Below are 14,577 nucleotides of genomic sequence, written 5' to 3'. Positions count from 1 at the left end.
TTAAAATCCTACCTAGAAGAGACTCTTCTATTTCAGAAAGATTTTTGGCCAACATCATCTCTGTCAAAACAGATAACCATCCAGGCTCCCAAGAGTCAGAAAGAAATGGTTGGTGGAGAGAACATATTTGTCAAAGTGGTGTCACCATATGATCTAGGAGTGAAGTCATCCCTCCCAGAGTGGCTTGATGTAAAAGCAAAACAACTTGGCTCCTTCTTCTGTTGCTCTCTGATATTTATAATTCAGCAACATCTCTTGAGGAGTAACCAGACCACAAAGCAATAATTCTCTGATCTCTGCAATTACTAAGGAGGAGACATTTGATAATTCAATATCTACAAGTATCTAGGAGAGTTAGCTGTGCAATAGCCTTCTCCCAGATATTGACAAAGCTGGTGCTTCTGCCTCCTTCAGGGGTTTGCTCGAATGTTACTTTCTCAAAAAGGCCTCATCTGAACACTGTATCTAAAATTCTCAACCCCCAACAGGTCCTATCTCTTTTCACTGCTATCCTTTTTATTTATCTATAATATTACATACTTTATTTATTTATCTTGTCTATCTTCACCAGTAGACTCCATAAGGGCAGGAATTTTTGTCTAGTTTGTTCACTGTTGAATCCCCAGTACCTAGAACAGTGGGTGGTAGATGGTAGGCACACTTGCTCAATAAATAAATGAATGAATTGAAGAACTGAAAACATAGTAAGAGTCCATTAATGGTGATTTTTTTTAAAAAAATAAATTATAGTAGATCCATAGGAGGGCAGTATAGAATAAGGACTCTAAAATCAGGTTACCTGGAATAAAATTTTGTCTCTGACACTTGCTATCTTTGTGTTATTGGGAAACTTACCTAATCTCTTAGTGCCTCCGTTTTCTCATCACCAAAATGGGGATTATAAAAGTACCCATCCCTTAGGATTGGCATAAGTATTAATGAGATAATAGTATTAAGTGCTTAACACAGTTCTTGACATACAGCAAATAGTTAAATAATGTTAACTCTTATTATTACAATGGAATACCATGTAACCATTAAAAGCATGAGGCTGATTTACATATATGGACATGGCAAGATCATAGATGTTAAAGAAAAAAAGGTACCCCAAAACAAATATGTATAGTATGATCTCACTTATGTGTTTTTTAAAAATCTCTGTATGTGTTATATGTGCATAGATTAAAATATATGAAAGAAATCAAACCAGACTTCTATCAATGGTTGCCTATAATGAAAATGATATGGATGTCTGTGAAGGGGACTTTAACTTTCTGCTCTCTGGGGCAAACATTTCTGCATTGTTTGAATTGTGTGATTGAATTATTTACAACGGGCATAAATTTATTCCGAGTTTCTGGTATATAAGACTTTAAAAATGGGATGAACCTGTTAGATCTGTGGGAAAGAACTACAAGACAGAGCTGCCAAGTAAACTATGAAAAACCTAACAAACTTTTTATCTTAGGTATTGGCATATCCCAATGATCTGTACTGTTCTAGGGTGTGATGGCTTAGGAGTGAATATGATTTGAACCTAATACATTTTTAGAGGGTGTCAAATTCAGAACCAGGCAGATCCATCGCCTGACCCTAAACATGGTCCTAAAGTAAATCGCTTGAGGAAATTGGATCCCAAAGATTACAGGTGGGGAATTTTGAAGTGTGTCCATATTTCATTGGAGATCAAAGAAGCCTAACTAAAAGAATTGTGGGCTGACTCACACGATAACTTCTTTTTGAAAGGGCTACTTTATCTTGAAGATTATGAGTTTGGAGGAACTAAGGTGATTGGCAATGGAAAGAATCAGAACATGTGAAATTCCTTAAAAATTTATTGACTTAAATAACTTTGTGTTACACATAATTAAAAAAAACCCTTTACAAAAAAAAAAAAAAAAAAAATGGGATGAAAGATTCCTTCTTTGCCTGCCTGCCGAGCCTGCCTTCTGAGACAATTGTCCAGATATGTAAGGTATGGTTTTAAGGGTGTTAGAAAAGATCTCTGGTTAGACTTTTTATCAAAGTATATTAATCTTTTAAAATTCATTCCCCTGTTGATAAGCAAATATTTAAGTCCCTTTCTATGATTTGTATTTTTCCCAAGTATAAAATCAGATTTGTGTGAGAGTAAAGAATAGGTTTTTTCAAACTATACTCACTGTCTCCCTCCTCTCCAAGATTCTGAATCACTCTCTTAGATGCCATGCCCCTTTGTTTCTCTTCCTAAAATGTAACCTAGAAACGTAAATCAGTCTTAATGTCTCATTTTCACCTCAACGTCACAAATGCCTGATCAATGAGAGGAGAACATCTTCTCGAAGTAGCAGCTCTGCTGTGACCATCTTCTTTCCTGCTGATAATGAATAACCCTCCCCTGTTCTAAGAACTTGAGTCTTTTCTGACTCTTCTTTTCTCTCATTTCTCACATTCAATCCATTTTTAATCATCAGAAAGTCAACAAATGTTTTTTGAGAACTTACTGTGTGCCAGGCACATTTCTTGGGGTTGTAGAGACACAAGAGTAAATGGCCTTTGTCTTTGAGATGCTCAGTCTAGTGGGGAAATAGACATGTAAGCAAACAACACATTCTACAAAGTACTATGGAAACACAAAAGAACAGCCACTTTCCCCCAATTACATCTCTTGTATTCATTCCTTCTGCTGCCTCGCTTATCAAAGTCCTTCACCTGCAATGGTTCCCTAACTCATCTCTCTATTTTCAGTATCTCCCATTCTAATCCATTCTGTACAAGGCAGCTCAATGAATCTTCTCAGATCATCATTTTTAGTTTACTCCATGATTTTACTTTTCTCCAATGCTCAAAAATCTTCTTAGTTTCTCATTACCAATACTGCAACATACAAAATACATTACTTCGGGGTCAAGGCTAGTACACAGTATACTCTCAATAAGCAGCTGATGAATGAATAAATGAATGTTGGATGAGTGAATCTGGACTGAACCTCCCTATTAAGACTTTTATTTTACAATCATATGGCTCTAATCATACTACTTTATCCACATGGATACAAATCTTGTCCTAAAGGCACATTAGCACATTCCTGCCTCTGTCCCTCACTAGTTCCACTCTTTCTGTGTCCCTGGGAAACCCTTTCCAAGTTCCTCCTAACTGCCAACATGCACAAGCTCAGCTCTGGACCCACCTCTTCAGTGGAGTCTTCCCCAAACACCACCCTCTTCCAAAACTCCTTGTTTGAGCCACTCATTTGCTGCTTTGGAATATGTTACTGGGAATTGTTATATTTTGATAAATATGCCCTATCTCTCCAAATAGGATCCCCATAATTTATCAGCTTCTCTAAAACTGGAACTATAATTGTTAGCTCTCATATAATAATTACTTAGAGGGCTGAAACAATTTGGGAGAAAACAACATCTATTCCCAATAGATGAGAATAACACATTCCCAGGTCTACCTCCATTGCAGACTGAACAAGGGATCTGACAGGAAATCATGAGGCAGCAGCCCTCATGAACATGATAATGAACTGGGAACATACTGATCAACATCTCCTTTCCCATCAACATGACAGAATTACAAATCTATTTCCAGGGACAGCTCCATCAAACCCACCAGCTGTCACTGGGCATTTCATCATTTATTTGGTTTGATTATTAAAGATTCAGTCATGCTTAAATTGGGAAGTGGGAGAAAAGGACTAAGAGCCCTCCTGGGCTCTGTGCTAAATTGAAAAGCATCTCCCTGATACAACTCTCTGTGACCTGCAAGCTTTGGAGAAGAATCAAGCAGTAAAATCCATGTCTTTATTCACATTTTTTATTCTCATTCCACAGCATCATCATCTACTCCACTCCAAAATTCAGGAGCCACAGGGCATAGAAATGACCTGTTTAACTTGTAACTACGAAGAAACTGAGAAGGGCCAGATCCACAGGCAAAATGAGTTTTCCCAATGTCACCACCCACGCAGATGCGAAGCCCTCCCTGGCCAACTCCACGGCCACTCTGTATCACAGCGCTCTCGGCTCATCCTAGCAGGACACCTAATGCAGTGGATTCACATTGCATATGCCTGTGCACCCCAAAGAGAATAGATCAGGAATGGAATTCCTCAAGATCCAGGCTTTATCCTTGTAATTTCAGTCCTCAGAAGAGTGTCCAGCAAAGAGTAGGCCTGTAATATTTGACCTGAACAAAAACTAATGACTTCTTATGATTTTCCACTTCCGACTATCCTAACCCCATTTCAGAAAACAGAGGCTGCATGCTGCATCTTGCCACAGGACAGCAGGGTGCACACTGCAGCTATACTGGTCTAAATGGAATTTTGAAGATCTTTCTTATTACCTATTGTATAACACATTGAATTAAACCTCACAGTAACCTGTGGATTTGGTACTATTATTCCCATTTTACAAGTGAAATAATGGACAAAAAGAAGTCCGGAGTGGTAGGCAGAATAATAACCTTCCAAAGATATTAATTCCTAATCCCTGGAACCTATAAACATTACCCTATAAGGAAAGAGGATCTTTGCAGATACGACTAAATTAAGGATTTTGAGATGAAGAGATTATCCAGTGGCCCCTAAATGTAATCACAAGGGTCCTCATAAGAGGGAAGCAGAGGGAGATTTCACATACACACACACACACACACACACACACGAGGAAGCAGTGTGACTACAGAGGCAGAAATTGGAGTGATGTAGCCACAAACCAAGAAATACCAGCAGCCGCCGGAAGCAGAAGAGGCAAGGAACAGAATTCCCTAGAGCTCCCAGGGGAGTGCAGCCCTGTTGACACCTTGATTTGGAGCCAGCGGAACTGATTTTGGACTTCTAGCCCACAGAACTATAGAAAAATAAACCTCTGTTGTTTTGAGCCACAGAGCTTATGGTAATTTGTTATAGCGCAGGAAACTAACACATTGGGTAATTGGCTTAGAGTCAAATAAGAGGTTCAGCCAGGATTCAAATCAAGGTTCTCTGACTTTAAAGCCCAAACCTGTTTCCCTGTATCTCATGCCAGGGATGCTCGGAACGTGACCCAATCCCAGACTATGACTAGGAGCTTTGGGAAGTGATAGTAGCTTTCCAGCCTTCCAAAGTGGTAAGGGTGGCTGACTCCTTCACATGGAGCATATCTTTATGTGACATGCCCAGTACTATATTGAAGTATATATGTATATACTTTCAATACTGACAACCTTAGGAATTAGATGCAATTGTTATACCCATTATAAATGAAAACATGAAGGTACAGAGAGGAGGGTAAATTATTTACCCAAGGTCACACACACTTTAGGAGGTTATCTGCATATCTAATAATAAATATGGCAGGATATTTTTAAAGTTTTAACTGTGTTCAATCCCCTTCCCACATCAGCTCTCCCCTTCCCCAGAATTTCTTCAAAGTTTCCACAGGGTGTCTCTCCTGACTCAAGCAAGGCACTATGAATCACCTTAGGAGTATTAAAGCAGAGGAGAGAGAAGAAAGGAGTCAACTATTTTTCTCCTGTTTGACAAGTTGAAATGCAGGTACCAGATGGTACAAATAAGGAAAAATAGAGGCTCTTTGGTCCCCTATGTCATTCCATCCAGGAAACAATTTCATGGCTGGGAAGGAGTGAGGCGAGATCTCATGGGTGGGAATGGAGGGCCATTGAGAGGCTGCCCAGCTTTGCCCCCGGGAGCTTCATGATGGCAGCGACAGCACTCAGGCCACAGCAGTCTGGGTGCTCCCCACTGGCTGACAAGCAGGAGTTAAACTCGCTTCTCCATTCCCTTAAACCCATTTCATGTGGACAGTCACCCCCCCCCTCCCCTTCGATGGCTTGGGTCACTCACACAAGTAACCACAAACACCTGGAAAGGAAGATAGGGCCCTGACACATGGAGGGAGAGGGCAATGGGGTAGGGAGAGCCCCGAGGACTGAACCAAAGTATTTTTGTGGTCTCCCCTGAAATTCCCTGACTCCTCTCACCCCCACTCCCTCATTATGGCAATCAGCAACCAACCCATTAAACTAACAATACACCCAATGGACTCACCGCACACCATAAACTGTGGAAGAACCTGACTCAGTGGGAGTCCTCTGTGGGGAATCTGTCACAGAATGTGATACTGACTTGTGGTCAATGCCTTCTATTTCTCTAAAGTACTCAGAGATTGTGATACTCGGTCCATTATTTAATCATACACTATATTGTGGGGCTTCTCGGGTCATTTTGCAGCTATTTCTCTTCCCCCTCACTCCTCTCTGACAAATGATTCATTAGCAAACCATTCGCAGGCATGGAGCAATGCACACCTTTAACCTCCCTTCCATTTACTCCACCAACGACAAGGGTCCCTTCCATTTAACCCAGTGCCAGGCCTAGCAACAATCTAAGAGCTGGAAAGGGCAAAGCACCAATTACAGTACGTAAGGCTTGGTCTGCTGGAGGACGAAATAGCAAGTTTGACTTTTAGACTTATGCTAACATGGAGGTCACCAGGGTTCACTTAGTCAAACACCTTTTCTGAACCATCTCAAAGAATTAACATCTCCTACCATAAGCAAACTCAGATCCTTTTTTCATTCTACAAAACCAGACTCAAAGCATTTATATATTTATTTCTAAAATGTTTTTTAAAAATTGTATTTAATGGAGATATTTGAGGGACTCCAAAAAAAAGGTAAATGGCATAATATTCCATGGGAGGAAAACATTGAGCAACCAAGATATCTATTGATCGATCGATAGATATTTATATTTATATTTTTACTTATATATACATATATATATATAAAACCGAAACCTCAATTTGGTTAGTGTGGAATGGTGTTTACAATATATTCTTCTATTTAGCACCATCCCACAAATATCTTGACCAATTTTCTATTGTATATTGTATGTTCAGCCCCAGACCAGGTACCAGGGAAAATAAAATTTGAGTCACTGACTTTCTAGAGGCAACTAGTTCTCATTCTAATGCCCACCCAAGGGGAATTTGCCCTGCCACAGTCACTCACAACTTCTCCTTAGATATCCCTGGCACATTTGATCATTCCAGCTCACAGGCAAGGCCCCTAAAATGACCATCTCTGTCTTTTGGGATAACACAGCTTACAGCGCATGGGAATCACGAAAGTCTGAGTTAATCTGTAGGAATGTCCTTAAGAAGAAACCACAAGCAGCAAATAGCAGTGTCAGTCTTAACGTTAGTACTCTCCCACTCTCACCATGAGAACATTCTTGCTCCTCTTTAAAACCCTCCCAGCTAGCTTTTAAAAAGTCTCTTCTACAGTGCTTTGGATGAATCACTCTTGTAATTCTTATTATCATTATTTAATATTTACTAAGTGTCCATACCATATGAGATCATGAAGTTGCTTGACATGTATATATTTGGCAGAAATATTCCTAGTGTATTTAGTCATTGCCAATGATCTTCCAGTGTTGGCAACACCACAGAGGAAATGTGTACTTGACCTGAACTCTTGAGTGTCGATTCTTTTAAGTGTAAATGGAACAGAAACCCTCCATCAGAGAAGCATTTGCAAACAGGATACCAAGTAAGAACACAAGCAGCAGATGGGGCTTGAGAGCCATGAATGAAAAACCCAGGATGCGTCCAAACTCTGTAAATCATTACTGACTGAGCTCCATGACGTCTTAATGACTTTTACTACCTCTTGGTTCCAATTTGAAGTGCATATTAAAGCAAGCAACTTTGCAAAGACCAGAGGGGCTAGAATAGTAAACTACCCGTAGCTTAGTAATCATTATGCATTAATTATTCAGGAGCTGGAGCTACTCTTTGCAAACATTAAAACCAGTGACAGCAAAGAAATATACTTCCATGTGGAAAATGGAAAAGAGTCCTAGTGCTATTTGGGGTTGATGCTGGCATGATATTTAGCAGAGCAAAGCATGACAAATTTAGTAGATAAATAACGTGATGTAGTATCATGCAAACTGTTAGCAATGTATTGGAAGGCTCAAGTATTCCCTATAGGGCATTTACATTGGATTTGCTATGATTGCAATATCTGCACAGTGATGCATTACGTGTTTTATTCTCTTTATTATATGTTTTCATTACTTTGTGTGTTAGAATGCAACAAAGAAAGCTGAAGCAATAAAGAATGACTGATAATAATAATTCTGCAAAGATTCAACTTCCTTTCTAAAGCAGTTCCAGAGTCAGAAGAACCAATAGCATCCAATCATCTGTTCCTTTGTTAAGATTTTATCCTCCTTTCTGGTAAAGGAATTGTAATTGGTTTGGAAACAGCTTTCGGTGACAGCTGGCCCTGTGTGGTAAAGGAGGAGGAAAGTAGGGGAGACTGTGTTTCATTTCGATGCTGAATCCCGCATGCAGCTCCATTCTCTGCTTCTCTCTTTTCTTTCATATTCTACAACTTAAATTTATCAGACGTCCTCTTTGAAACAAAAAATAAATAATTTTCCAGTATCTGTACTGTTGCATTCTCTCACTCTGACAGCTTATCCTATGTTCTAAAGTTTGTTTCAATCTCTTCTCAAGGGTCTCTCTGTAGTAGCTCTAAAACTGGGATCATTGGAGTCAGGAACTTAACAGATGTTAAGATGTGTGTTGGGTAGGGGAAGAGTCCCCACCTAAGTTTAAAATGAGCTTCAGAGATTTAGATATGGCTGAGCATTTGTGATGAACTGGTGAAGAGGTCTATAAGGAGTAGATTTTTCACAGTGGTTTTGTTCGGGGAATATGGTTTATTTGTGGGCATCCAAGGAAGTGAGCGGACTGGAAATATAGACTAGTGTTTGGGGTGTTGGAGAGAGGAGCTGCACATGGAAATTGAATGAGAAGGACTTTGGAGACCCAGGAGGGTAATAGTGTTGCTTGGGTGGAAAAAAATACAACACAGAGTCAGAGCAAACAGCATCCTCTCACTTCTATGCCAAGCACAGACTGGCTCCAACCCAGTCAGGATGCCTGGAAACAAAGCATCACCCCCGGCTCCTCAAGGGTTTGCAGCTCTGAAAGTACAGAGAGAGAGCATCTAGTCCTGGTCATGGAGATCAACACCTGCAGGGAGGCCACCAGCCTTGGATTCATGGAGAGGCATAGCCTAGTGACTCCAAAAGTGACACACATCAACCAGCAGCACGGCACAAAGAAGCAGCGTTGAGGACACCTGGGAAGCCCGTCCCAAAACTTCCTGGAAACACTGAGGGAAAATTCTGCAGGAAATTAAGGTCTTGTATTATGTCTGTATGGGCATGAGTCAGTGAAATTTGGGTTATAAACATTAAGTGGCTTTATTTGTACCCATAAACAGATGAGGCTTTGGGGAAACTTAGGTTATGTATGAAGTAAAGGGAAAATTACATTTGTGATTGCAAAGGGCAGGCAGTCACTCTAAGGATAGGATTTTCTAAAAGGCCCAAGCAATATAAACAACCCACAGTTAACCACACTCATGGCACAGAGTCAGGTCAGGCCAGGGAGCCCTCACATATAGGGGAGTCATTGCAGAGGATGACAGAAAGGATAGGGATGCCTAGGGATCACATCAAACCTAGAACAGTACCTATAAAACACTGGTCACAAAAGAAATCACAGAGAAAGCTTGTTAAAGTGCAGATTGCAGGGCCCCACTCCCCAGAGGTCCTAATTCAGGCAACTCAGATATTTCACAAGCTTCCCTCCCAATATAATCTTGACAGAAGTGGTCTTCAAACTACTCTTGGATAAACATCATAGCAGGAGTATCTGTTAAGGCCATAGTCTGCATTGCGAACCTAGAGGTAGGCCAATGTCAACGGAATCACCAAGACTATACCCAGAAGGGATAGAACCCTGTGTAAGGCAGAGAGTAAAGTGAAGAAGACAGCATGGAATGCTGTGACCAGACACAGGGTCAGAAAACAGGAAGCCAAGAGAAGCAGAGAGAAGACTGAAGTGTGGAACAGGGCCATGGACAGACCGGGTTGTAGGTCACAACTTTTACATGGTGCCCCTGGCCCAATGTCAGAGGGCCTCATGTTGGGCTAGACAGTGGTGGAAAACCTTCAGGAGATAACTATATCTGATCAGTTATTTTGAGTGTTTTTGTAGTCATTGTGTGGCATGCGGTAGGCATGTTTTTAGGGACACCAAATTGATTTCTTAAATACATTTTTCTTATCTAGTAGACTCATTTACTGTTGAGTTGTAGGTATTAGTTTGCAGATCTGATTTTTGAGAAGCTCTTTATTTCTTCCTAGATGTTCATCCTCAGAAGTTACTCTGTGAGGCAACCTGGTATGACAGAAAGAGCATGTGCTTTGGAGGCAGAAAGACTGGAATTCTAATTCAGACTCTCTCCACACACTGGGTGACGCTGAGCAAGTTATCTGACCTCTTGGGGCATCAGTTGTCTGTTCTAAAAAATGAGGGTGCTTGTACCTAGCTTTGCATGGATTAAATAAAATAAAATATATAAAATAAAATATAGTTATGAGGCATTCCTCACCGTGCTTGGGATTTAATAGGCACTGAATAAATGGCAACCGTTACTATTATTACCAGACTAGTCTATAGCCTTGAATAGCTCATCTTTCTAAAACTGTGGTTAGCAGATTATTACACTTTTCCAAATTTTAAGTAAAAACTGAACTATTTTTTACATTACTTCAGCATAAACATTTACTTGTGTTTCTGTTACATTCAAATAGGATATATGATTAACGTGAGTTTTACAGAAATATTAACACTTGGAGAAGGTTATTCTTTTTTTCACATGTTTAATCTAATCCTGGTTTTTCTTAGACTTAAGCAGAATATGCTTTTTATACAGGTAATCTTAGATTCACATACGCCTGTTTTCTGTGCATCCCCTAGATACAGATGGCTACTTGAGAACAGCAGGCCCATATAGACCACCTTAGGGTCACAGAATCTCCCTGTCTCCTTGCTGTCATTTCTTACTACTAGTCCTCTTTATCTTCTCCATTACTTACTTAAGTCTAAGTCCCACCAGCAGCAATTTTATTCTTTTTCCACCCCAGAACTAATTAGGAGCAAGGTGGGAAATGACAAAAGCATGGTAGTAAACTAGAAGAGGAAAGTTAATCTTTATGCAGCTACTCTTTGCGGCTTTCACTGTACTGCAACATCTTATAGTTTATGGCTTACTAGAATACGATTGGTAAATTCCATAAAATGATGAATTTATAATGTGCTTTGAAAGCACAGAGGAAGAAACAACTATAGGAAGTAGGTTCTGTATGGCTTCAAAGAGGAAGTGATATTTAATCAGGGTCTTGAGATTATAATGGTAGAGAAGAGAGTCAAGAGCATTTTAGGCAGTGTGAATAGCATGTGCAAAGAAAGTAAGAACAAATACCAAGTGGTTAGAACTCCGTGTGTGTGTGTGTCTGTGTGTGTGTGTGGAGGTGGTGATGGAGGATTGGAGTTGAGAACAGAATGCAGGTTGGGATTGGACTGGACTGGGAATAGCTTTTAGTCCAAGTTATAGAGTTAGCACTTTATCCATAAGATTCAACCAGCTTAAAAAAATTATTCCAATGGCAATATGTGTGTAAAATTGTACAGAACAAGAATAAAAGAGAGGAGACAGTTAAAAGCCTACTGCAATATCTTTTAACTATTGATACATCTCACAGACTCTTCCCATACTAACACAAAGTAGAGGTGATCCTACAATAGAAGAAAAGGAACATCAACAATCAGCATCCTGTTTTGGTAACGTAGATTATCAGTGAATCAAAGTGACACTCAGCCTTTGTTTATGCCCAAATTTCATTTAAGACCTAGAACTGCAATATACACACTACTATATACAAAATAAATAACCAATGAGGACCTACTGTATAGCACAGGGAACTATACTCAATATTTTATAATAACCTATAAGGGAAAAGAATCTGAAAAAATAGATATGTATGTACGTATAACTGAATCACTTTGTTGTATACCTGAAACTAACACAACATTGTAAATCAACTAGACTTCAATTAAATAAATAATAAAAAATTTTTAAAAGATCTAGAACTGCAGATTCTGCTCACTTAAGAGGTATTTTACTTTTAAAATAAGTACATTTCATTTGAAAATGGATTTTTCAGCTTACTTTATCAAAGATGTTAGTCACCTAGACCTACAAAACTAGGGTTCTGAAGCCAGCTTCAATGTGATTCTCACTGTATATTCAAGCTACTTAGAGCTCTTATCAGAAGCTCCACATCACTATAAAGGGGTTACAATTTAGACAAGGGGACATAGCACTAGATCTACAAAGCTGCTGCTGTGACCTAAGGCAGAAGAAATGATTACCTTGAAATTTCATAGAATCCATAAACAAAATCAGACTGTTTAAATTTATAGTCTTCAGTCCCCCCAAAATAGTTGTAGTTGCCTCCCTACCCCTTAATCACACAATCTCTATACTTTTAGACAATTAATGATCAAATTTTCTTTCAACCAAATCACTGCTTGCCTTCAAAGCCTAAACTTATTACCAAAACTAGCTTCAGTGACCCTGAGAAAAATTCTCAAGAAATTCTTGCCAAGTGAATTTTTAAACAATAAAACAGAATACTTTAAACAGAGAGAAATTTTACTTTGATCTCTTTTGTGAATCACTGAAATGAACATGGGCTTAGGTCTTCTCATTGTCAGCCTTGTTCAATAATATTCCTCATATCTCTCTACTTATCAAGAAAACTGACAAAATCACCATCCATTTCCGTTCCAAATTATGGTTTTATGAAACTTTCATTTCATCATGGGTGAAATACCATGACTAATAAAAAAATGACTATGTGTTTAAATGCTGCTTATATTGTAGCAAACATCTTCACTTTCTGATGAGTAAATTCCATCAAAGAAACAAGGACAAAGCAAAAAGTTGTTTACTTTCAAAACTCTAATCAATCCTTTTTTAAAGACAATAAAAGTTCTGACCTCAGCACTCCTTACTGGCTTTTCCTGAAGTCCTCTTCTTCCTTTGATCTTCTTATCTTCAGTTCCACTGGAGATGACTCTATCCTGAGGACAAGATGGAAGCATGAAAAGATAAGGGACTTGGACTCCAATTCCAGAAGATCTTGGTTCAAATCTAATCTTTGCCACACAAATGCTTTGTGACCTAGAGCCAGGTAATTAACCATTCTGGCTCAGTTTCCTTGGATGTAAAATAAAGGTAAAAATAACCTACTTCTTAGAGGGGTATGTATTTAATAGGCATCGGTATGTGTATTAAACTGTGCTCAAAAAACACCTTGATAATTTCGTTACCTTAGTGGGGAAAGCTCAACCTACTTACTGCACAAAAGGAGTCTGGTCAAACAAAATTTAAAAAGAAGGTGGAAGAATAAGATCCAAATATATGTAAATAGACTCAACTGTCCAACTAAGACAAAGAATGTCAAACCATATTTTTTTTAAATAGTCACATCAAAAAACAAAATTTACAAAAGGAACATCTAAAGCAAAAAAACACAGAGGATTAAAAGTATAGAAAAATTACATATTATGCATGTACTAACCAAAAGAAATATGGTATAATTAAAATAATATCAGACAAAAAATAAGCTTTAAGGGTAAAAATCATTGTTAATAAAGAAGGCTTTTATGTATTAATAAAAGTTAATTTTCCAGAAAGATATAAAAATTCTAAACCCGTATGCACACAATAAAATACCTTCAAATATGTACAACGAAAAGTTACAGAGTGAAAAGGAGAAATTGACATATCAACCATCATAGTAAAAGATTTTAACACACCTCTCAGCAATTTAGAGATCAAGAAAGCAAAGAAAGAGTAATAGGATATTTGAAAAACAAATAATCCCTATATTAATACATATTTACAGAACACAGAGAGTAAACATTCTATTGAAGTATGCATGGACTATCTATAAAAACTGACCATATAAGGAAAATCTCAATAAATTTTGAAGAATCCTATCATAATCTTCATTCTCTGCATTAAATTCTAATTTAATCTAATAATATTAAATTAGAAATCAATGATAGAAAGATTTTTTTAAAGTCCATGTATTTAGAAAGTTAAAAATATGCTTCTAAATAATTCATGGATGAATGGAGAAATCATTCTAAAAATTTAGAACAATAATAAAAACGTTACATAGCAAAATTTGAGGAATGCAGTTAGGTTTTTATAGCAGCTTTATTCATAGCTGCCAAAACTTGGAAGCAACCAAGATATTCTTCAGTAGGTAAACTGGTAAATAAACTGTGGTACATCCAGACAGTAGAATATTTTTTGGTGCTAAACAGAAATGAGCTAACAAGCCATTAAAAGACATGGAGGAGTCTTAAATGCATATTACTAAGTGGATGTAGCCAATCTGAAAAGGCTATATACCATGTGATTCCAACTATATGGCATTCTGACAAAGGCAAAACTATGGAGACAGTAAAAAGATCAGTCATTGCCAGGGGTTGCAGGAAGGGCAGTGTGGAGAGGTGAATAGGCAGATTACAGAGGATTTTTAGGGCAGTGAAAATGCTATATATGATACCATAATAATGGACACAGATTATTATACATTTGTCCAAACCCATAGAATGTACAACACCAAGAGTGAAC

General features: G+C 38.3%; 1 protein-coding gene across 1 annotated transcript in view; it reads right to left on the bottom strand.

The window, feature by feature from the left end:
* LOC132352746 (coiled-coil domain-containing protein 86-like) overlaps nucleotides 1-14,577 on the bottom strand; it is a 95,324-nt gene that overhangs the window by 49,156 nt on the left and 31,591 nt on the right. The window contains exons 3-4 of the mRNA XM_059903428.1: nucleotides 12,927-13,010; nucleotides 2,484-2,555 (exon numbers count right to left, since the gene is read on the bottom strand). Coding sequence (XP_059759411.1) covers nucleotides 2,484-2,555; nucleotides 12,927-13,010 — 156 coding nt within the window. The remainder of the gene's footprint in view (nucleotides 1-2,483; nucleotides 2,556-12,926; nucleotides 13,011-14,577) is intronic.

Source organism: Balaenoptera ricei, chromosome 18 (assembly GCF_028023285.1).
Source record: "Balaenoptera ricei isolate mBalRic1 chromosome 18, mBalRic1.hap2, whole genome shotgun sequence".
Lineage (NCBI taxonomy): Eukaryota > Metazoa > Chordata > Mammalia > Artiodactyla > Balaenopteridae > Balaenoptera > Balaenoptera ricei.
Note: the sequence above shows the minus strand (reverse complement) of the source record. Positions and strands in the feature narration are given on the sequence as shown.